The sequence below is a fragment of the Urocampus carinirostris genome, chromosome 13 (assembly GCF_059441175.1).
Source record: "Urocampus carinirostris isolate Australia breed hairy pipefish chromosome 13, RoL_Ucar_1.0, whole genome shotgun sequence".
Classification (NCBI taxonomy): Eukaryota; Metazoa; Chordata; class Actinopteri; order Syngnathiformes; family Syngnathidae; genus Urocampus; species Urocampus carinirostris.
The window spans coordinates 10,575,625-10,598,691 of record NC_142361.1 but is presented as its reverse complement, the minus strand read 5'-3'; the positions used below and the strand labels follow the sequence as shown (position 1 = coordinate 10,598,691).

Here is a 23,067-nt window from a genome sequence, read left to right as displayed (position 1 = left end):
TGTTGCTGTGCTGACAAGACTTTGTAGCAGTAACTAAGTCCCATGCTGAAACAGGACACACTAAATCCAGCCTGTTAAGTGATTGTGAGGTCATTTAGTGAGGCCGCTTTGCTCTCTGTTAGCTTTGTCATCTCCTGCCTACACTTGTGAAGGTGGGTGGTCGGCTGGCACAGCTGGGCCTAGCTCAATTGTGCATGAGTTAAGCAAGGAGTGCAGATAAAAGCCATCTTTGCATCGCATTAAATATACCCAATCACTCACTAGGTTGTCCAGCATCCTCATCAATGACTCAAACTCAGCCTCTCCCACTTTCCACTTGAAGTCGCAGCTGACAGGTACCCCAGCAGTAGCCACTCCCTGTGTGAGTGGTTTGAACTTTTCCCTGTCCAAGAGCACTAAGTTTTCCATGCCACCGGAACATGCCAACGCTTGTACCTAAAACCAAACCAGACAGCAAATTATTTGTATAAACCTGGTGACGACACACATCAGAAGAGATGTCGGAAAATATGTTCACCTCATTAGAAAGGAAGGAAGGAACCATTTAAGAAAGCACACAAAAAATAAAAATTCCTTCAAGTTAAGGTAAGGTTGATATACCTGGATTTCACAGGCTTGCTGCAAATGGTACATGTAGTGAAACGCTTCCTCCGTAGTTTCTCCCAAAGCAAGCATCCCGTGATTTCTTAGTATCATCACCTGGCAAATACAACGGAATTCTTTAAACAACTGCAGAAGTTAAAATTAGACAATAGGTTATTATTTGACAGGGTGTGTTTAAATGTTTTGGTCCAAATGCCATGTATTCATAAATCAAAGGATGTATTGGCACTAGTGATCTTGATTCCTCAAGATTGACCGCTTTTCTTTTAAAGATGCACTGGCAATATATTGAACTAGCCTTTGTATTTAAAGCAAGAACATCATCTAGAGGAGTAAGAATGAACTCCTCAATTTCTACAATTGTCATTGTTTTCATGAAAAGGCGTATTTCAACATTTGCTGTAAACTTGCGTTATAAACTATAGAAGATTCTTTGTTTGGTAGCTCTGTCCATATAAAACAAGTTGTTTTGAGTATATCACTTATAAACTAGGTGATGAGCCACAAATAGCCCACACGCCGCAGTTTGGACACCATTGTTTTAGTCGACCATTGAAGAAGCCTGTCACTTACACACTTCATCAAGTACACAGATGCAGACCTATAAGATTAGGTGCTGCTCTGTTTCACAAAGATAACTTGGCATGCTTTAAGAGATGATATTTCTATTTCAATGTCTAATTGTGTTTTACATTTGCAAATTAGTATAGAATGTTTTAAAATTAAAAATAATAAAAATAACTCAATTTTATTAAATTAAATTGTTTACATATCTACCTTGGCTTAGATAGTGAAGGAATGAATCAAATCGAGAAAGGAATGTATCAAAATGCTGACTTTGCATGATGTGTTTATTATTGCCCTTTGCAGTAGCGTAAAATTAAAATTGCAGTGGGAAAGAAGATAGCCAGAAGGCAGGATTCTCAATAGATTTCTTTGTAATGAATCTCATTAGGTGGTGCAGGTGTACCCGGCGTGACTCGAGAGGTAAAGCAGCTGTTGAAAGCCGTGAAAAAGCCCCTTTTCACTAATGGAGTCTCTCAACTTGACAGTACCTTGGCAGTGGGGCCCAGAGCTTTCTGAAACTCCACCTTCTCCTCTTTATTATCCAGGCTACCATGGTAACTGAAGCAGCTCACGTCTCCGAGGAGCAAGGCCTCCTGGGAAATGGGCAGTATTCCATACTTCATGGAGGACACCTGTTAACATAAATAGACGGGAGTCAGCGCCGCCACATCTTAACAGAAACACGTTCGTGCTGTCTCATAAAAAGCCTTTCCAGTCATGTTCGTCACACGCTGTGAATTTTACAGCCCAGTCTTAAAAGTTTACGGTGAGACCGGTTTAAAGAGTATCACGGTGAGCCTTTGAACGGCAGTTTAACCGGCGGCGACTCACGGCGGCTGTGGCTGGCGTGTGGACGTGGACGATGCATTTCAAGTCGGGCCTCATGGCGTAGATGGCAGCGTGAGGGGCAAATCCGAAGTGGTCCATGCCCAAATCCGTAATGCCCTGGTCCACTATGTCGCCGATCAGGTTCACTTTCAGCTGAAAACAAAACATCAGAGTCAAAGTTTGGAAAGTTCATACCTAAACATGAGAGAAGAAATACTGCATATGTTGGTTTAAGATCAGGCAATGGTATAATTGTAATCCTGTGCAATCCTTTGAGACATCTTGTGATTAAGGGCTATCCAAATAAATGTGACTTGACTTATAATACTACTGATGACTTGATTTGCCATTCACAAGTGTCTGTGTGCACAGCAGTGTTTTACAACCAGTGTGCTGATGCATACTAGTGTGCTGTGACACCAAGTCTACTGTGCCCAACAAAATTGACCAATTTTATCTTTATAAAAAAAGCATACCACTGTTCTATATGTTTGCTTTCTTTCAGTGACCAGCCATCTAACTGTAACATTTATCCATATCAAGAAAATATATCTAATAGTTATTTGTTAGATTAGGCTTTCTAAGATTGAGTCAGATCATGTTTATTTGTATAGCCCTTAATCACAAAGAGTCTCAAAGGGCTGCACAGGCCACAGATTATTGCAAACCACAGACTATTATTACATCATCACCTGATCTAAAACCTACATGAGGGCAAATAATACACAGATGTTGTCAACATAAAATATAGCTTATTCATATGCTATAGAATAGAAGTGATTGCAAAAAATGAATAACAATAATGAAAAAACAAAATCAAAAAAGTAATAAACGTTCACATTATTTTGCTGATTTTAAGTTATAGTTATTATTTGGTGGACTTTTTTCTTCATAGAAAAACAAATAATCACAAAACAGGAAAAAGTTATAAGATATAGGACATTTTTGCTCCACTCGCAGATCATTTTTTTCTAGAAAAACAAGAATACAACAAAACTTGAAAAGCAGGTTAAATATGCTAAAATCAAAAGTTAAAGCAAAATTATTAACAAAAATAATAACCTGTAATACATCCCGAGCCACAGTGCCCGCAAATGATAACAAAAACTATATACTGTCAATTTAGTCAACATGACAATCTGAGCTAAAAAAACAAGCTAACATAAAACTAATCAAATTCATTTATAAGCATTGTTGACGGATGATATTCCTCCAGATTTTTTTAAATGGAAAAAAGTGTGCCTTGCCCCAAAAAGTTTGAGAAACACTGGTCTGCAGCACACACGGCTTTTTTGCATGGTATGATTAAAGACATTTCAGTAAAGAATTATCAAAACTGGGTCAAAAATGTATTAATTATGAAACCAACTTTTTGCATTGGTTTGTTTTTTAAATGTGACACCATTTTATGGGAAGTTTAAAAACAAAATACTGTTTTTTGTGGTTAAACTCAATTTAAAAGAAAAAAAAAAAAAAAAAAAAAAAAAAAAACTTTTTATGTTTTAGACAAACCAATCACATATTTTGGGTTACTTAAAATAAACTGTTGTTTATTGGAGTTGTTTTTTTTACACCATGACTCGTGGTGCGATGAATCATCACTAATCCATGATACGTTCTGTTCTTTAAGATTCGGAACACAAGAGATCCGTGGGTCACATTGAAAAAAAGTGATGTCGAGGGCGCATATGAAATTTTCCTATAGAGTGATCATGGTGAGCTGAGAAATGGAAGAGCTATAAAAAAATCTCCTGCTTTATTTAAGTCAGTGGGTGCATTTTGGTTTCACTGGCACCAACCCGAGGGAAGTGGCTGGATGGCGCCCACATGCGTTTGTTCAATCTCCACACCCGCACTTCAACCATCCAGGCATATATATTATACTGACTGTACCCGACAGCAACAGCGAAGGTTGTCAGGTCATTGTCTTGGTCATAGTAACATTAGGTTTGTTTCATGTTTGGAACCTTATGAATGAAAACTTTATTTCGAACATTAAAATAAAAACAGGACAAAAACAATGAGTCAACAACAAAATAATGACACATTATGGGGGCGGCAGTAGCTCAGGAGGTAGAGCGCTCGTCTTGGGATCAAGGGATCCCGGTTCAAATCCCGGCTCGTCCGTGTTACATGTCGAAGTGTCCCTGGGTAAGACACTGAACCCCTAATACCCCCAATAAGCAGGTTAGCGCCCTACATGGCTGCAAGGCCGCTATTGGGAAATGTGGAGCACATTGTAAAGCGCTTGAAAAGCGCTATATAAATGCAGATCATTTCATTTCATTTCAAATGTTCGAAAAGGGGTAGTCAGAAGCTGTTTATTTTCTTGTTATAATTTTTCTTTGCTGATTCGAAAAAGGATCCAATCCGTGAACTCAAGCCGCAGATCAGTAGCACCCTAAAATATGATCCGAGTCTTTATGTGGGTTTAAAAGGAAAAAGAAATGTAGGCGTTTTAAATGTCCTAATTTGGGGGAAATTTGAACTTTTTTTGTGCGCTCATACCACCAAATTTTCAATTCCCAGCATTTGCTTTTTGTGCGTTCCAGGCTTGATTTTATGATGCTTTTACTATTTTTAAAGGTCCCAACGGTTTCGGGCCATCTTATCTGCTGTTATTATATCAGCCCTTGTTGTTGTTTGGAAGGGATTTTATTTTCTTACTGTACATTTAATGGTTTGATACAGCACTTTAAAAGGATTAACAGTAAAAATCCCCTGAAGAAAATATTGATTTGTTGCTAGTTTTAAAAATATATATAGAAGTCGGAATCAGAAAAAAATAACAAACAACTTTGAAATACAAAAGGGCCAATAACTTGGCAACAATAAGTAGCCGCTCACATTGGCCCAAAATCATTGTTCTTCATTGTAATGAAAGACATTCTCTGCATTTGTAGGATGTTAGGCAAATTAGAAGAAAAATTACAAGTCTACTGTATTTTATCTTTTGGTCGTGTCAAAACACATGGGAATTCTTAAGGTTAGCAAGAAAAAGGTCACGTTGTGAGAGCAAAATATATTGAACATATATGTTACAGCTGTAATCCACTTCTAGTATTGTATTGAACATACTGAATGTATTGAATGCATTTTTTCTACAATATGCTAAAAACATTAAATTATTTAGTCAATGCATGAAATACAATCTGCTGCAATATTCTCTTACCAAAGTCGCTGCTGTAACCTCAGCAAAAGACAAGCCTCTTGGACAGATCAGAACATGGTCCTGTTCTTTGTTTACACGCACCTAAGTAAATAGGGAAAAGGGCATCAATTAAAGAGGACAACCTATTCCTGGTTAAGATCATGCAGAAAAGCATTTGGAATTCCAAAAGCGTTAAATATTTCTCAGGAGGAGATGGCGTTAACAGTCTTTTATGTGCTCAGAAATGAGATTGGGGTGGTAGACTTCCTAAAGTATTACATCCTTACACCAGAGTAAAATATTCATAAAATTGCCAGTTCAAGGTCAAGTAATTAAGGTCTGAAGATGAGATGTGCAAATTTGCCCTGCTTTTCAAATGAGATTAAACCAGTGATGAATTGTGGGTTGCTAATTCACTTATATAGATAGTCCTGAATGATTATGGTTAAGTTACACATGTTGAAACAATTATGGTGAATTGCCTGCAATACAGACGCCCCCCCCCAGGCAGCACGGTGGCGCAGTGGTTAGCGCGTGTGCGGCACAGTTCTGAGGTCGTGGGAACCTCCTGCGTGGGTTCAAATCCAGCTCCCGGCCTTACTGTGCGGAGTTTGTATGTTCTCCCCGTGCTTGCGTGGGTTTCCGACCACGTTCCAAAGACATGCATTTCAGGTGAATTGGCCGGTTCAAATTGTCCCTAGGTATGACTGAGCGAATGAGTTGTCTGTCCCCGTGTGCCCTGCGATTGGCTGGCAACCAGTCCAGGGTGTCCCCTGCTTACTGCCCGATGATTGCTGGGATGGGCTCCAGCACCCCCGCGACCCTACTGAGGATAAGCGGTGCAGCTGATGAGACAGACGCTCCCTTACTTACGACCATTCGACTTACGAAAAACGGTAAATATGAACATTTTTTTTCGGGAAGTCAAAAAATATCCGGACATTGTTTTAAGTTAGATTTTGTATTGTGTGCACCATTTTCTGAGCACAGGACAGTACTGTAGTGCTTCTTTCCACCGTTGCCGGTGTGTGGTGGAGCTTTGAGAGGTAACCCAGCACTCCGATGAAGAAATCCGCTTCCTCTTCCTACTTGGTGTGTCAACATTCTATACTGTATCTCCAGCACACTAAGAACGTTTACATTTTTATTGTTTAATACCTCGTACATCCATTCAATATGGTTGGTGTAACGTGTAAAGAAGAAGCGAGCCGTTTCATATGAAATGAAAGCGGAATATGGAAGCTTGATGCTGTTGAGAAAATGGTTGGATGGCTTTTTTTCTGCCACTTTTTACCACGGAGGTTTACTTTTGAAGCTCATCTTCCAAAAGTTAAACTTAACTCTATTTATCTTTATAGAGCATATTATTTTATGAATATAGACGACATCTGTTTTTGCAACACAAATGCTGCTCCTTGTCCCAGTTAAATCCGTATTTATTCATGTATATGGCGCACCCCTAATTATCGATTAGAAATCAGTATAAAACTTAGTTTTACTTTTTCTCAATTGAACCGAAACGTTGTACGTACAAACATTGTTGAATACGTGCAGCCATTATTAAAATAATATACAACTTATATTATGAACAGCAAAACCGATATAACATTTACAATGTATTTATTTAATGTTCTTCAAAGTTCGATTCATCATCAGTTCACCAAAGAGTTGTTTTCCTCATTGTGCTTTTTGCGTTTATTTAAGTCAAGTCATGTTTATCTGTATCGCCCTTAATCACACAGAGTCTCAGAGGGCTGCGAAGACTACTGCAAACTACAGACTGTTATTACACCATCCCCTGATCTTGAACTTACATGAGGCCAAGGAAAAACTAAAAACATGAGCATGAGTAAAATTAAGTAACTTAATATCTTTCAGAACGAGTTCCTCGTTTCTCTGTTCTCTAACATTCGCCTCTGGTATCGTGATAATAGTGTGATAATGAGATTAAATCCAATGCCTTTTAGTAGGTCATATATATATATATATATATATATATATATATATATCCCTGGTGGTGTAGTAGTTGCCCTGCGACTGGCTGGCAACCAGTTCAGGGTGCCCCCTGCCCGAAGATAGCTGGGATGGCCTCCAGCACCCCCGCGACCCTACTGAGGATAAGCGGTGCAGATAATGGATGGATGGTCTAGTAGTTAGGATTGAGAGCTCTTACCGCCGCGAAACGGGTTCGATCCGGTTGTATCCAATGTTTTGCGATTTTGGTCAGCGATATTTTTATAATGGTCAATCATTGCACATCGCACTGAAATATATTACCATAAAACCTAGTGTATAACACTCACCCAAACTTGCTTATTCGTAGGTAAAAAAAAGTGTGTTATACATGAATAAATACAGGACATAAACTTTAATATTAAGTTCTAAATTGTCTGGGGGTGGGGTGGTGGATCAACCTGGGGGACCCAGTAAGACCTAATAAGCAAATGGACGAGAATAACAGGACAGAACGTCAATTTAGTCTATCACGTAATAATTTCGTAATGAATGGCGAAATGCAGTATTCTAAGTCACTCTTGTGCCACAGTTTTTGGTAGTTTTTTTTTTTATTTGGAAGGTGATAGAAAGCCACATCTCTCTGTTGGCCTTCAGGGTTGAGTTGGAGAATGTCTTGTGAAGACCGGAAGACGTGCGCAAGATGTCAACACTCACGGTGATGTAGGGATTGATGAAACGAGTCCAGCTGAAAAGGTCAACCAGCCTGTAGAGGCTGGCCAGCTTGCAACGACTCTGCTTCTCGCCTTTGGCAAAGGACGGCGACTCCACGGTGTACAAGTCATTGATCGGAGAAACCGTTCCCAGGCCTGCAACGAGATGAAACATAATCCTGTAAGGAGTTTTTGCATTTAAGTACACTTTTAGACATAACAAGGATGTTTACAGGCTTTGCCTTGACCGCTGATAAAGTTAAAGCCTCCCTTGGGGAGCATTTGAATCTTAAAAAAGGCTTTCTGAAATTTCCCAATGAGGATATTTTGAACCGCGCAGCCATATAAGGACATTTAACGACACCATCTCTTACAGGCACTTAAGCTTTTTAAAAGGGCAAAGCTCGGTTTGACTTCACAGCCGTTTTCCTTACACGAATGCATTTAACTTAGAGATAAACAGGGTGATCTCAGCTGGAGGAAGCCTACAGCAAAAAACGAGGCCTGCAGGCAAGAAAAAAAAGAGTGTGACTAAGAAAGAAGAGATCTTCGTTCGAGAAAAAGTTTTTAGAAAACAATACTGACTGCAAACTTCTAAGCATTGCTGCATGGCATTTGAACTTAACAGTGGTGCTTCAAGTCCTGATGTTATCTGTGCAATGCACAAGTGTGTATTTTGGATGGTTGACTTTTGAAAACAGTGTCAAATGGAGTTGCACTCTTGAGCAAGATTAAAAGGATTAGTCTTCTTCTGGGCCTTTGAGCGCAAATCAAGTAAAACACATCTGAACTGCTTTTGCTGTGTAAGGAGTATCAAATGAATGTTCACCGCTTTTAAGATTGTGGTAATAAATTTTGAAATAAAAAAAACCCTAATGCGAGTATTCTTGGAAATGCTATCCTTATAAATGTCTGCAGTTTTTTTTTTATTTTTGTGGGACTGGTGAATTAATTATGCACAATATGAAATTGAAAAACATAAATGCCCTATTTTTGGTCATAATAAATTCAGGGGAGAGTATTTCAGTCTACATTCGGCAGGAAGAAGGGTAATCTTGCTGCCGCTCGAGATTTCAGTTGCTCATATTAACACCGACGTGATATACGCCGCTTGACATTAACTCAAATTGAACTTAGGACGATGACATTTGGTTCCCAGCCTGTTCCCGGATTAGTGGCTATTTCACCCTCAAGCAATCTTGCTATCAGCTAGTAAGCTTACGCAACGATGGGGAAAGAGTATGAGTATTTTGTTTAATATACAAAAAAGCCTGATTATTGATTTCTAAATACTGTATTCATTTTCAATAATAAAATCTTATATTCAGGGATGTACTGAAAAATGCTGCAGAAAGAAGGAAGTAGATGGACAACGGCATCATAGCGAAAAGTCACACTTTCACCAGCAAGACATTTTCACCTGATCTTTGTGTGTCTCTCCGCTCCTAGGTTTTTACTGACCTCTAGCAGGACTTTAAAAGCTAAAATGCCCCACAAATATGCAATTTAATAAATTAGGGAGACTTAGTGCAACAGCTATGAGCTACTTATTTTTCGTCATGGATAACCACCTTACTTTAAGTACAGAACTAGAATTAACTTTCAGGTAAAATTTGCATTTTAGATTTCTCAGCAGTTTTACTACATCTGTTTCACTTTGGTGTTCGATGGGAATTCAAAATTTTGTTTAGAATTTGATAAAAGAAAGCCAGTGATATCCGGGTACTTGACATAAATCGAATAGAGATCACTGTTTGAACACCAAGTTGTGTGAAACATTTATTCTTACAAATTAATGGTATTTTTTTTTACATTCAAAACACCCCAAATATTGATAAAACGCGTACCTAAACAGCCATAAATCCTTAAGTATTATTTAAAATGTGTACCTAAAAAATGTTAATTATTTAAAGGGATGGGCGCAGTTAGGCTGTACTTTCCAAAGACATTCCACGGGAAGTGTTGTCCCTATGACAGAGGCTGTTAAGGGATCGGGGAACTAGTAACAGACCAGCAATGCCAATGTTTATTTCTCCTATGTTTATGTATTTGTGACCCCTGCTTTAAGGCACGATTAATCAAATATAGAAACATTGATCACTATGCCTATGACTAGCAAGTATAAATGCTGACGTTCGGACTTCTTTCACAATAAGAATCAATAAAAACGATTGCAGCGTGCAGAAGTACCCTAATATAATTAGCATTCCAAACTGCTACGATTCACTAGCTCAAGCAGTCATGCGGGTTGCTTAATTGACAAGTCCACAATGCCCTCCACAACTTTTCTGCTGTTTCAGGCTGACAAGAACGAATGGATTCCTCCTGCTCGCACAAGGAAGAACTCACTGATGGGTGACGTCAAAAGCCCGGCCCCTCCCACTGTGCTGGCCATGACCAGGTCAGCTATCTGTCTCAGGGCCAGGAGACCTGTAGGGTTGTTGCCCTTGGTCATCTGGTCCTGTATAAGACCTTCCAGCTCGTCTTTAAACACCTGCAAACAAAGAAAGAGTTATTACACTGTGCTGGGTCTTGTAGTCCCGGCAGCTCATTTCTTCTTATTACAAGCCACAAATCTCGAAAAACCTTCTGGTGTGAGCGCTGCAGGGTGTGTTGCTGTTATTTAAGCCCGACTTTTACTTTCTCGCCTGGGATGGGGGTGTTTTGTGGATCATCGAATCTCCGTGTTGTCAGCCCAGCGCCAGAATTCTGCTTCATCTAAGCGCCGTAACCATGGTGAGGAGATAAGTTCCACTTGTTAGGGGTCGTTACGCAATCGCAGATGAGTGTGGGCTCGACTTATTTCTATGACTCCACTGGCATGTGTTTACTGGCTTCCTAGAGCTCATCCGCTGAGCTTTCCTTTACTCCATTTTTTATCTTACATCCCAATGCAGCAATTCAGAGCGGAATTGATTCTTATTATGCAATTCATCTATTTATGATACAGCAACTTACCACTTGGGCGTCAAAGTTACACGGTAGATTAAAAAAACGTTTTTTTAAATCGGCTAGCAGGCTAGATAAAATGAATATGGCTTTTGGTTTTAATAATAAAACCAGGTGTAAAATTTCAAAAATTGGATTGCTTTCCTTTGAATTACTCATCGGGTGCATCACTTTGGCTATGGCTATAAGAAGCAAATATTAAACAACCTCTTGAGTACTTCATGCTGCAGTATCACATCATTGCAAATTGAAGGTTTAAAAAAACTTTTTTAATTATAATAACATTTTAATTAAATTTGATGTATTAAGTGGAAATTGGAGATACAATAAATGACTAGTAAAGTGTTTGGAATTAACAAAACCTGATCAAACTTTGGGAAAATAGAAGTCAACATACATATGTCACCATATTATTCCATGCTTGCCTTTTTTTGGTTATTTAGCAGGCCTCTGAATTCATCTATAAATGCTCTGTGATGTATTGGTCATTACTTTCTGATTGTTGCTCAAAGTAGGCCATTGAACAGAATGAACGGGATAGAAATAGGGCAGATCGATATACTATATTCAGAGGTAAGATTGGTCTTTAAAATACTCAGCCTGACCCATCCCATGCCCGCAGATATTAAAGCCCTAGCCAGTCCGAGCCCAGAGAAAACCGGATGTTCACATTTTATTAGGGGGGCCGGTGGAGGAGGAGAGGAGTTTACAAATTAAAACATGTCTGTTGTCAAAAAAATCTAGGTTAAACAAGGCTGTATAAACATTTACATTTTTATGTGTCTTCAAAAATTAATCTACAATTTTCCATCATTGATGGATATTTTAGAGTTTTAAAGAGATTTTAAGCCGGCCGTCATTTTGAGGGGTCAAAATTGGGTCATGAGCGAATGCAAAAGTCATCCTAAGAATCTAGCACAGCCCTTTATGGGAGAGACAGAAATGCAGAGACAAAGAATAAAAATGACAAGTGCATAATAAAAAAAAGGCAGTGAGGGAGAAGCCTAGCTTGAACTGAACATAATAATTTACATTTAGGCCTGACTCGGCCTGAAATTTGGGTCGGGTTTAGGATTCAGATCTTACCTCTGACTGTATTGAATTATAGGCACGTACAAAGAATGAAGGTGAAGGTGTTTAAACACTTTTTAATGGGCTACATACTGGACTCTGCAGAATGTGAGTGACCCTCTTCTTCTGCTCCATCATGTTAAAGTCCTGCCTCAGGTCTGGAGACATGGCCCGGTCACGCAGGTTTTCGGGGTCTCTCTCGCACAAGTGTTCCTTGGAGTTATTGCTGGACAGGGACAAGGTCAGCGAGCCTGCCAACTGTCTCACCTCCACCAGACTCATCCTCCAATAGCGCCTCTTCTACCACCGCCTACACTTCCTCTTGAAGCTGACAATTGTACACACAAAAAAGAAGCGGGAGTCAAGGCAACAGGCAAAATGGTGACTCATGTAATAACTAGGATTTCAACTTGTAATTCCCAAAAACATTAGTGTTCAGTAAGATACCATCAGCCATACAAGACATTTGAATGGTTATGTATCTCTTCAAGATGTGACCTTCAACTCAGAAGAGCAAGCAACGTTTTTGTAGCACTTTCACAATCCTGATTAGGGCCGTGCATTTTACGATGTTGTGTAAAAAATGTACAGACTCTATTCGATCTAAGGAAAGTTTAGTTTCTTATCGGTCTAATGATCATGTTTTGGGAACAACTCAAAGTAAATTTATATAATTTAAACAGGAATCCCAGATTTAAAACAACTAAAAAGCACATTATCAAATTATGAAATTAATCATCTAAGCTACATAAATTCAGACCATTTACCAACCTTTTGAAGCTGAGAGCTACTTTTTGTCACGCATTGGCGCGAAGGGCTATGAGTTTGATATGCATTTCTAAAACAAAAAACTGTCACATTATTACCAAGTTATTACTCTTTTATTATCATACTACCAAGTTGTAATCATTAGAAATTGAGTTACAAGTTAACTTTTGGCTCCGTCAACCACTTAAAAATCATGCGAGTTAGTAATGAACTTTCCTGGAAAACCACAATGACACTGGTGAGCTATTTTTTAGGATCTACCTGCTATCTACACAGGTGTTCCTAGGAGGCTACTAGAGGGATTGAAACCATTGATTCATTTATTAATGCATATCCTCAGTAAAGTCGCAGGGTTGCTGGATCCCATCCCAGCTATCTTCGGGCAGTGGGCAGGGGACACCCTGAACTGGTTGCCAGCCAGTTGCAGGGCACACAGAGACACTCGCTCATTAACACCTAAGGACAATTTGACAATTAAACAGATGTGCATGTTTTTGGAATGTGGAAGAAAACCGGAGTGCCCGGTGAAAACCCACGCAAACACGAGAAGAACATAAAAACTCTGCATAGGAAGTAGTTGGATTTAAACCCATGACCTCAGAACTGTGCCGCGGACACTAACCACTCAGCTGCTGTGCTTCCCGGATCGAAACCATCCAATCTTTAAGTGTTTGTAACCCTATGTAAACTGAAAACAACTTCAAATTAACATTGTAGAAAAAAATATTCTGTTGGTATCTCATTTCATCTCATTTGCTGCACAGCTTATCCTCAATAGGGTCGCGGGTGTGCTGGTGCCCATCCCAGCAATCATCGGGCAGCGGGCAGGGGACACCCTGAACTGGTTGCCAGCCAATCGCAGGGCACACAGGGACAGACAACTCGCTTGCTCATTCACACCTACGGACAGTTTGGACCGGCCAATCCACCTGAAATGCATGTCTTTGGAATGTGGGAGGAAACCAGAGTGCCCGGAGGAAACCCACGCAAGCACGGGGAGAACATACAAACTCCGAAGTCCGGTAGCTGGATTTGAATCCACACAGGAGGTTCCCAAGACCTCAGAACTGTGCCGCACACGCGCTAACCACTTCGCCGCCGTGCTACCCATTTTATTAAGGGGATGAATAAAGTATCTATCTATCTATTGGTATGTCTTGATCTGCAACCTCAGTGGAAATGTTTAAATCTAAGCTTAAAACTCACTTCTACTCTATAGCATATGAATAACCTAAACTGCTTATGTGTAATAACCTGTGAAGCCCTCTGAGACTCTTTGTGATTAAGGGCTATACAAATAAAAATGACTTGCTTGACTTTGTAATTATTTATTTGGCCATGTAAGTATGCAAAGTTTATCAGTATTCTCCAAAGTCTATCTATCTATTAACTTTGGTCGTATCCCTCAAGAGGGGTGACTGACAGCAAGACAAACACATTCAATAACAAAGAAAATAAAAAAGGAAAAAATTGCATAAAAACACACACATTTTTGGACCATGGCCAACCCAAATGCCCAAACAAGTTAAGCACCTCGGCACCCAAGTTGGTCATGCTTTCATCCCTCCAGATGAAAAGGGACACAAGAAAGCGGCCATGTCACTCGGGTCAGGGTGACACAACACACTCTTCTGTTCAACAGCAGGGCCCCAAAGCTTTCACTGGTTTACCCAAGCCGCATCATACAAAAATACCCTGCCCATCCCTTAGACGCATCCAAACATCCCACTATCCTTTTACAACACTTCTCCACTCATTCCTCATTCTCCAAAGTAAAGGAAATAAATTAGCAATATTGGCCTATGAATGAATGAAAACTTGTTAAAAGTATTTTGTTAAAATGGATGTAAAAATGTATTGTAATATTCTAAAATGAATTTTATGTAAAGTGAAAAGAAAGCTCTTTGATATGCTTTGTTGGCAGTCTTACCAGAGAGAACTGCAATGATCAAAGAGATCAAAGCCAGCAGAAAAGCTAATGTTGTGACTCATCCATTTGCAGAAACTGTAATAATGAAAGCCTCATCATCCAGTCCAGCGTGAATGTGGATCTTTGTTGGGACATGTACACCGCGGTTACATTGTAATAAGTATATCCATGAGATTTTAACTTCAAAATAAAAACAACGTATGTCCACATAATTATTTTTCAAAAATGTGTTAAAAAAATAGCTCCCACTCCGGCGGACTCACATATATACTAGTTTTCTCACAAATAATTACAAAATGTACGAAATTGTGAGTTTTTTTTAGTTTTGACAGGCGTTATTTTAATTCAACACAAATAAAGAAAATCTTTTAAAATGAAAGACAGAGAAATTAAATGTCTACCGACGAAAAGCAGACATTTGGAGAATTTAGAATCCTGATAGGATGTGAACAATTAATCAATTGTTTAAATAAGTTTCAGTTAAACAGATAATCGGTGAATAGAATTAGAATTGTCTTTAATGTCATTTGAGATTTTGCCCTTACACATGATGACCATTATTTAGTTTTGTACCAAGTTTACTTTGTTTGCAATAGTCTTTATTGTCATTGATAACAACGTAATGAACATTGTTTACAACGAGGTTGGACACGGCATACCCGGATAAACACATAATAAAGACTTAAAGTACCAAATTAGGATACAAAGAATGTCAGGATAAAATCTAGTGTTAGGGAACTGGCCTAAGTTGACGATTTATCAAGGAGTGTTTGCGCTTCTAGTGACTTGTTAGATGTTTATACGTCTATAAAGTATGTGCCCTGCTTGATCACAAAATCACCACAAAATGGAAGTGATCGTGGGACTTTCTCAACACTCTCCATCACTTCTCTTCCCCCAACTTAGAAAAAATACAGATGGAGAGGAAAAGCTTTCTGCCTTCTTCAGCCAAGAGTCGTTAACGGTAAACAAAAGGCGGCCTCTTTCTCTCTTTTCTTCCCTGTTTCTTTTTGGTGGGGCTACTTTTGAATAGCACTTAGCACCTTTGGGGCTACCTGTATTTGATGAGAGGGTGTGATGGGGGTTGAGGAATACACACATCACAGAAGCGACAATAGCACACGTTTAAGTAGTTTCTCGAGCCAGATAAAACACCCACGCGTAACTTTAGCGACGTTTTGTGTCCGAATAAAACTAAACTCTTCCATGTTTAAGAGTTGAGTCACGCTGAAGTCATCGTAAAACACAAAAAACAAGGAGCTAACCGACCGTGAGAACACTTCCCAAAAGTTACCTCAGGAGTTCTTTCGGCGGCGTGGAGTCCACTTATCTTTCCCCCAACAAAATAAATGGCCTCAAAAGTGTGGATAAAAGGAAACCTGGTGGATATTAGTCCGGTTGTGGATACATTTGCTCAGACTACGTGATCCGGAGGGAGGCAAAAGGCGGTCGGGCGTTGCGGAGAGGAGGGGAGGGAGGGAGAGTGGGTGAGGATGTGGGTGGGTGTGCGAGTGGGAGAAAGGAAAAGTGATCACGTGATCCAATGTTGTCCACCCACGAGGCCTCCTCGAAAACCATAAAAAATGGCGTTCACGCCAAAAAGCCTGTTGCATCCAACTCCACATACGAGGAACTAACTACAGTAGCTCCATCTTCAAGTTGTTCTCATAGACTCCTTCCACCCATCTGCTTGTGTGATTCATCCACTCCCGCCTCTTCATCTTATAAATAATAGAAGCGCTAAAACTTCAGTACAGCCACAGAGGATGGATAGATGTAGAAACAGACAGACAGATAGATAGATAGATAGATAGATAGATAGATAGATAGATAGACAGACAGACAGACAGACAGACAGACAGACAGACAGACAGACAGACAGACAGACAGACAGACAGATAGATAGATAGATAGATAGATAGATAGATAGATAGATAGATAGATAGATAGATAGATAGATAGATAGATAGATAGATAGATAGATAGATAGATAGATAGATCGATACTTCTTAAAGAAACCCACCCAGTGCTATTTTTTTAATTTTATATATTTTAATCCAGGTCATAAATAGATAGATAGACGGAAAACATTAATGTATGTAATTGTTTTAATACTGTCTGAGCTCAGTGAACCAAATCAGTAAACTGTATGCTAATTATGTATGCTTTCCCACTAGAAACAGTTTCACCTGCACAATAAAACTAATGCTAATTTGCATTGGAATAAATGTATGTTTTGGCTGGAACCGCCTGTTGGCATCACCTGACACCTTGCACACAGTGGTTGACTAACAAAAACAAGTCATTAGAGGAAATAATAATTTGTCTTCAATGAATGTCATCATAAATTACATTCCTTACTTGTTACTCACCGCGGTGCAACCTCGCTTGACTGTTATCATTTTTAAAACAGGCCTTACTATGACATGATTAAAACAAATTATTAAGTCTTTCATAGAGGGTAACTGTTCATGAATAATTCATATTTTGGGAGTGCAATTAGACAACACAACGAGCAAACATCAAGCATTCGGGTTGCTATTTAATCAAATATGCTTTATTGGGATTCCTCTAGTTCGGTCAGTACGCATCGTACGCCCATGACTGGAGCAACACTTGAAAAAAATCTTCTAAATTAGGTGAATATCTGGCTAAATTTTTATATACATGAAGTATATTTCTAAATATATGTGATTTGCAGTCAGGAGAGTGTAAAAGTCATAAAAATATTACTTTGTATTTATTTGTAGGCACCGTTGTAAATCGCCAGATTATATTACACATAGGTGCAGATGACTTCAACAGCTCATCTGCAAATAAATAATAGATAAACACAACACACATTTCAACACAAAAAAAACACCACAGAGAGGACTGATATCCAGTGCAATCAGGAGAAGCATATTAAACGGATGAAGTTTCCTTTTTCAAAACAGAAATATTTTAAAACGATGTATTATAAAGATTATTAATACAATTAGTAATTAAAATATTAATGGGCTGAACGTCCATAGATGCAGAAAGAGCCACCAGTTCTCTTGCCTCGTAGCAAAGGGCGATAGTGAGATCAAGGACTTTAACTTTGCGCACACCTCATCCCTAAACAATAAAACTACTCATAACATTAGCGAGCTAAATGCTAGTCAATCTATTCAGTAAGTTTTTCTCTTGTTGCATGGACAATTTTTCAAAATGGAGAATAACCTACTATGTCTATTTATGCTTTTATTTAAAAGCAGAAGGAGGGGGGGAGCAGCCGGAATACATTTACCCCATTACATTTACTTGTTCAAATATTAGGAAATTTTGTACTTTTAAGAGTATTTTTAAATCCCTATACTTTTACTTCAGTAATTTTGTGAAGAAAAAACAGTACTTTTACTCCACTACATTAGGCAACATTAAAGTCGTTACTTCGTTACTTAATAAATACCCTTCACGTAAGTACGCATCTCTCTGTCTCCGCTAAGGCTCATTTATTTTGACGGAGACCTCCAGGAGGCTCTACCATGTTTAACCAATCAAACGTAAGAGCCTTGTCATGTGACAATATTCAACTTAATAGGGAGGGAAAGTGTTTACGTACAAAACAGATGGAAAATGTTGCTTAGCAATACCGGCTATGAAAACACAGAAGAGGAGGCAATGTCTTCTTTGTTCCAGTTCATGGCCTAACCTGTTGCTCTGCCTGCAGAGCCTGTTAAGATAAGTATTGGGGGTTTAAATGTGTTACGTAGTGCTACATGTGCTTAATTTATTCATTTGATTTATACATTGTTTTGTTTTTGTTAAAACACTTAAATTTATGTTGATTATTTTATTCTACTTTTGAATTAAATGTATTTTGTGTTGATTGAATGGACCTTGATAATTTGATTATCTGATTTGTTGTTTAAATTTTTTTTAAAAAAGATTACGACGTTGCTACAGTTATTCAGTGCTTGATTAAATTTTTCACCAAGTACTTTTTTACTTTTACTTAAGTAAGTATTTGGATGACTATTTTAACTTCTACTTGAGTCATATTTTTCTGAAGTAACATAATTTTTACTTGAGTAAAACTGTCGGCTACTCTACCCACCTCTGTTTGGGAGTATTTTTTCTTGCATGGAATTTTTTCAGAATGGAAGATCACCTATCTATTGAAGCTTTTATTCAAAAGGAGCAGAACATAGACTTCATGTATATTTAGGCAAGAAAATTAAACTTTTCTTTCTATACTACAGTGTATGTATAGCTTTTTGCTCTGCTTATCAAATGATGACTGAAATGTATATTTCTTTGTAAATCTGACTGTGCCTCACCATAAATCTGTGTAAATGAATGCTACTCCAAGAACTTTCCAAGCACCAATATCCCTGCCAGCTCGCTCAGAATTATTTACACACACACATTGACAATCCCACTAAAATTCGAAGGAGTGACGGATGAAGGATTGTGTCACTGACTTCCATTTCCAGGAAACAGTGAAGACTGGTAGGTGGGTGGAGCAGATACAATGACATATGGTTGGATTTAATGAAAAGCAGATCTTGCGCCCCTTCAGGCGACATGACCCCCTCAAACCTCGGATACTTCTTCTCCCCATTTCTGGCGGCGTTCCCACCGAGATCACGTACTAGCTTGACACACAAATGCACCAGCAGATGTAGAACTTCCTCCCACCCTGACGCCTGCGCATTCTTACCGACTATTTGAAGCGTTCAGCGAGGTCGTTTAGTTTTGGAGGCATCGACCGTGTTTCAAGCATTATTAGTAGGAGTCTCTTTCTAACATATTAGAACAAAAATCAAACATCGACATCCAAACCCGCCCTTTGCCTTGTCACAAAACTACCACTGGAAATAACCTCCAGATATAGACGAGCAAGGGCTAAAGGCCTTTTCAATCATCCCTCTATTATCTAGGCTGTTGATCTAGGGCAGGGTCAGTCCACCCAGGTTACTCCCTGGACAGATAAAATCTATTTGTGCAGTAAATGAGATTTTGCGGTTATGGCTTAAGAAAATCCATGTTAGCAGTCATGAGAAAGATTGCCGTAACAAATTTCTGGACCTCAATAATAGTTTATTTTCTTTATTTTTTTACATGTTTGTCAGTCACTCACAGTAGTAGGAAGTTTTATAAAATTATTTTTTATCGTGAAGGACTGAAGTCAATCAATCAAAATTGATTTGTAAAGCACTTTTCAAGCAACAAATTGCAACTGTATAAGTGCTGTTTAAAAAACTTCAATGTAGAACAAAAAAATAAAGTCCACCCCACATAAATAATCATGTATGTGTGTGTATCTGTGTGTATGTCTGCGTGTGTGTGTATAAAATCTTGTTATGATTTTTTCTACCAGCTCACCACCCATACTGTATGTTAATTTGCGGAGGGATTGGTTTAATCAAGTACAGTAATCCCTCGGTTTTTGCGGTTTCGTTGTCACAATATGTTAACCCATTTTGTAACAATGACAATAAAGGTATATTCTGTATATTCTATTAATGGGGACCAAAACCACGCGCGAAAAGTGAAATTCCGTGAAGTAGCGACGCCCCTTCAAACTGCTTTAAAAAAAAAAAAGAATATATATATATATATATATATATATATATATATATATATATATATATATATATATATATATATATATATATATATATATATATATATATATATATATATATATATATATATATATATATATATATATATTTATTTATTTAATTTTTTTAATTATTATTAATTTTTAGGCCCACAAAGCTCTGAACCTGCGAACGTGGAGCCACGAAGTAGCGAGGTCCCACTGTAATAATATATGTTTCACCAGGAAAACCTGACAACATTGGTTCTTAAACGACCCCTTCTCCCTTATATCACCACCAGCCAGGCAGTCGGAAAAGGACAGGAAAAGAAAGGTATAAGGTGGGCATTAAGCATAAGCTATTGAATAAAAGTGGATCTTAAGTCTAGATTTAAAAAAATTCCCCCTGATGTTGCAGATCTTGTCTTCTGAGGCAGAGCATTCCACAGCACCGGGGCCTTGATGGAGAACGCTCTCGAGAATGCATACTTCTTCTTGGCTCTTGGAGTTACAAGTAGACTGGCATTTTCCGTGCGAAAGCTCCGTGGAGGAACATAGGGGGAATCAAATCAGAGAGATAAGAGGGGGAAAGTCCATGCAAACATTTGTGTGTTAGTAAGAGAACCTTAAAGTCACATCTTAAGCGGATTGGGAGCCAGTGCAAGTTATCTGATAAAGGAATGACATGGTCAAACTTCCTTGTCTTCATCAATAATCTCTTGGCAGCATTTTGAATCAGCTGCAAACTTTTGATTCCAGACATAGGGAGACCAGAAACCAATACATTACAGTAATCAAGCCGAGAAGTAATAAATGCATGAATTAGAATCTCAGCATTTGAGTAAAAAGAGAATATCTCTATTTTTAGTTAGCTCATGTTCAAAAAATATCTGCTGTAGGTTGTTTGGTTGGTTGTTTGTTTGGTTGGTTGGCCAGTTGGTTTGTTGGTTAGTTGGACTCCTTAACAACTAGGGATGTAGGGACACCATTTCCTGTGTTGAGTCTTGGGCAAGTACAGCCTACTGGCGCCCATCCATCTCCAGGCCAACATATGTTACAATGATATAACTCCACATGTTCGATGTTCTCACAGAACTTTGACTTCATCTTTAAGAAGGTCTTTTGTTCACCCTGCGTTTTCTGTTTTAATAGCACCTGTTTGAACTCATAATATACAACACAGCTGAAACACTTCAAACAATAGCACTCCACTGTTGTTGAGCTGTGATAGGACACTAGAAACAAAATAGCAGCCATAGGCTCAATCCCATTACTTCGGCTTCACTTTTTCACTCCGTGTCGTTCTTCTTTCTCTGCCCTCTTCCTCTCACCCCTCCATTTTTATGGCGAGGGCAAAGACACAATTCCTTCAACAATCAAGAACAGACCTCCTGTTTACCATGTCAACATTTTAGGTTGCCCTTGTCCTAACTTAACATATGCAATAATTGCTGTTCACCCCTTTTCTCACCTCAAAGCAGTACCATTGAAACTGTTCGAAAAAATAAACTGTAGTGTTCATTGTGCAAAACAAATTAGTATGCTGCCAGAAGAGTACTGCGCTTCACTCTGGTTTATTCTTCTTCATCTTGGAACCACCTGCGACTCCGTTCTTTTTCTCGTCCTGCAGCACCCTCTCCCATCTGGTCATTCATGCCAGTGGGACGTAGCTACAGAGAACCTTTAACACTCCTGACCCCTCTCGGTAAAAAAGCTTGTGGCCCCTACTCTCATACCTCACTTTACGCTTTGAGAAGGGTTGGGGCCATTAACATCATTGTGGGCGTGCTTTGCTAGAGTAAGGTGTAATGGGATTTAGTATTCATCTGCAATAGGCAAGCTTCTTAGTCTGAAAAAAAACTACTGTGGAAGCAATTAGAAAATTGAACACATACAACACCAGCATCATCGTAAGAAGTGTTGTGTCAAAATTATTACAGAACAGTGAGCAAAAATCCCAGAACCATACAAAGGCAAATAATCAATGACCTTCAGAGAGCTGGGACCAAAGTAACATAGGCTGATATTTGTTATACACTATGCAGTCAGGGACAGTCAGGGTTAGTGCCAACATTTTCCTATTCATAAAGCAGGACAAACTTTAGGTAGATCCACAATATCTTGTATTTGGAAGAGAATGGTTATTGAATTGCATTCAAAGTACACCATACCTATTGTGAAGCATTGGGGTGAAAACATTGTGAATTGCGGCTTTTTTCTGCAATGGGACCAGAATTACTTATCTATGTGAAGAATAAAACAGATGGGGCCATCCATTGTGAATTTTGATTGAAAACCATCAGTCAGACAGGGCAATGAAGATGAAATGGGGCTGGGTCTTTCAGCATGACAATTATCCCGTATATAATACCTGGGCAACAGAGGCTTGACTTCGGTTTGATCAGCATAATTTGCAAATAAAACCACAAAAAGTGTTTTTTGGGATTTTTCTCTCATTCCGTCTCTCACATTTGAGCTATACTTGTCAAATACAGTGCTCTCTAATCCTTTAAATCGGGAGAACTTGCACAATTGACGGTTTACTATATACAACCCCAGGCCCAAGTATGAACTTTGTTAACCAATGTTGAGCTGTTTACTGTCTGTCCGTCTGTCAATCCTTCATCCTATCTGTACGTTTATATTCTGGTTTTACAAAAAAATCAGCACAAAAACAACCCAGCGAAGAGAGACTTGGAAGGAATCTTTTAATGCTGACCTATTCTAATCTGTTTTAAAAGGTCTTAATAAGTCAGTTTTACCGCCATATGCATTGCCAAAAAGAAATTATATAGCTGGCTTGATTCAGCAGAGCCTGAACAGTAAACTTAATATCTTGTCGCATAACCAAGATGTGCAGTCCAAGGAGTTCGCATATCCTCTGAGCCTACACTCAGAGAGGCCTTAGTTTTTTAAAGACTATCAATGAAAAATACCTTGAATTAAAAGGAAGTAGTTATAT

At 38.7% G+C, this 23,067-nt stretch overlaps 1 protein-coding gene across 2 annotated transcripts in view; it reads right to left on the bottom strand.

Moving 5' to 3' along the window:
• The window catches only part of add3b (adducin 3 (gamma) b), a 33,771-nt gene extending 17,583 nt beyond the window's left edge, over positions 1–16,188 (bottom strand). The window contains exons 1-9 of one of the 2 annotated variants that reach the window (XM_088350860.1): positions 15,828–16,188; positions 11,929–12,163; positions 10,165–10,309; positions 7,820–7,971; positions 5,171–5,251; positions 2,002–2,151; positions 1,659–1,802; positions 601–699; positions 262–435 (exon numbers count right to left, since the gene is read on the bottom strand). In XM_088350860.1, the coding sequence (XP_088206986.1) occupies positions 262–435; positions 601–699; positions 1,659–1,802; positions 2,002–2,151; positions 5,171–5,251; positions 7,820–7,971; positions 10,165–10,309; positions 11,929–12,117 (1,134 nt within the window). In that variant the 5' untranslated portion in view covers positions 12,118–12,163; positions 15,828–16,188. Of the gene's footprint in view, positions 1–261; positions 436–600; positions 700–1,658; positions 1,803–2,001; positions 2,152–5,170; positions 5,252–7,819; positions 7,972–10,164; positions 10,310–10,401; positions 10,536–11,928; positions 12,164–15,827 lie in introns of those variants that run through there. The other variant, XM_088350861.1, reaches the window with a different exon arrangement.
• Positions 16,189–23,067: the final 6,879 nt, after the last annotated feature.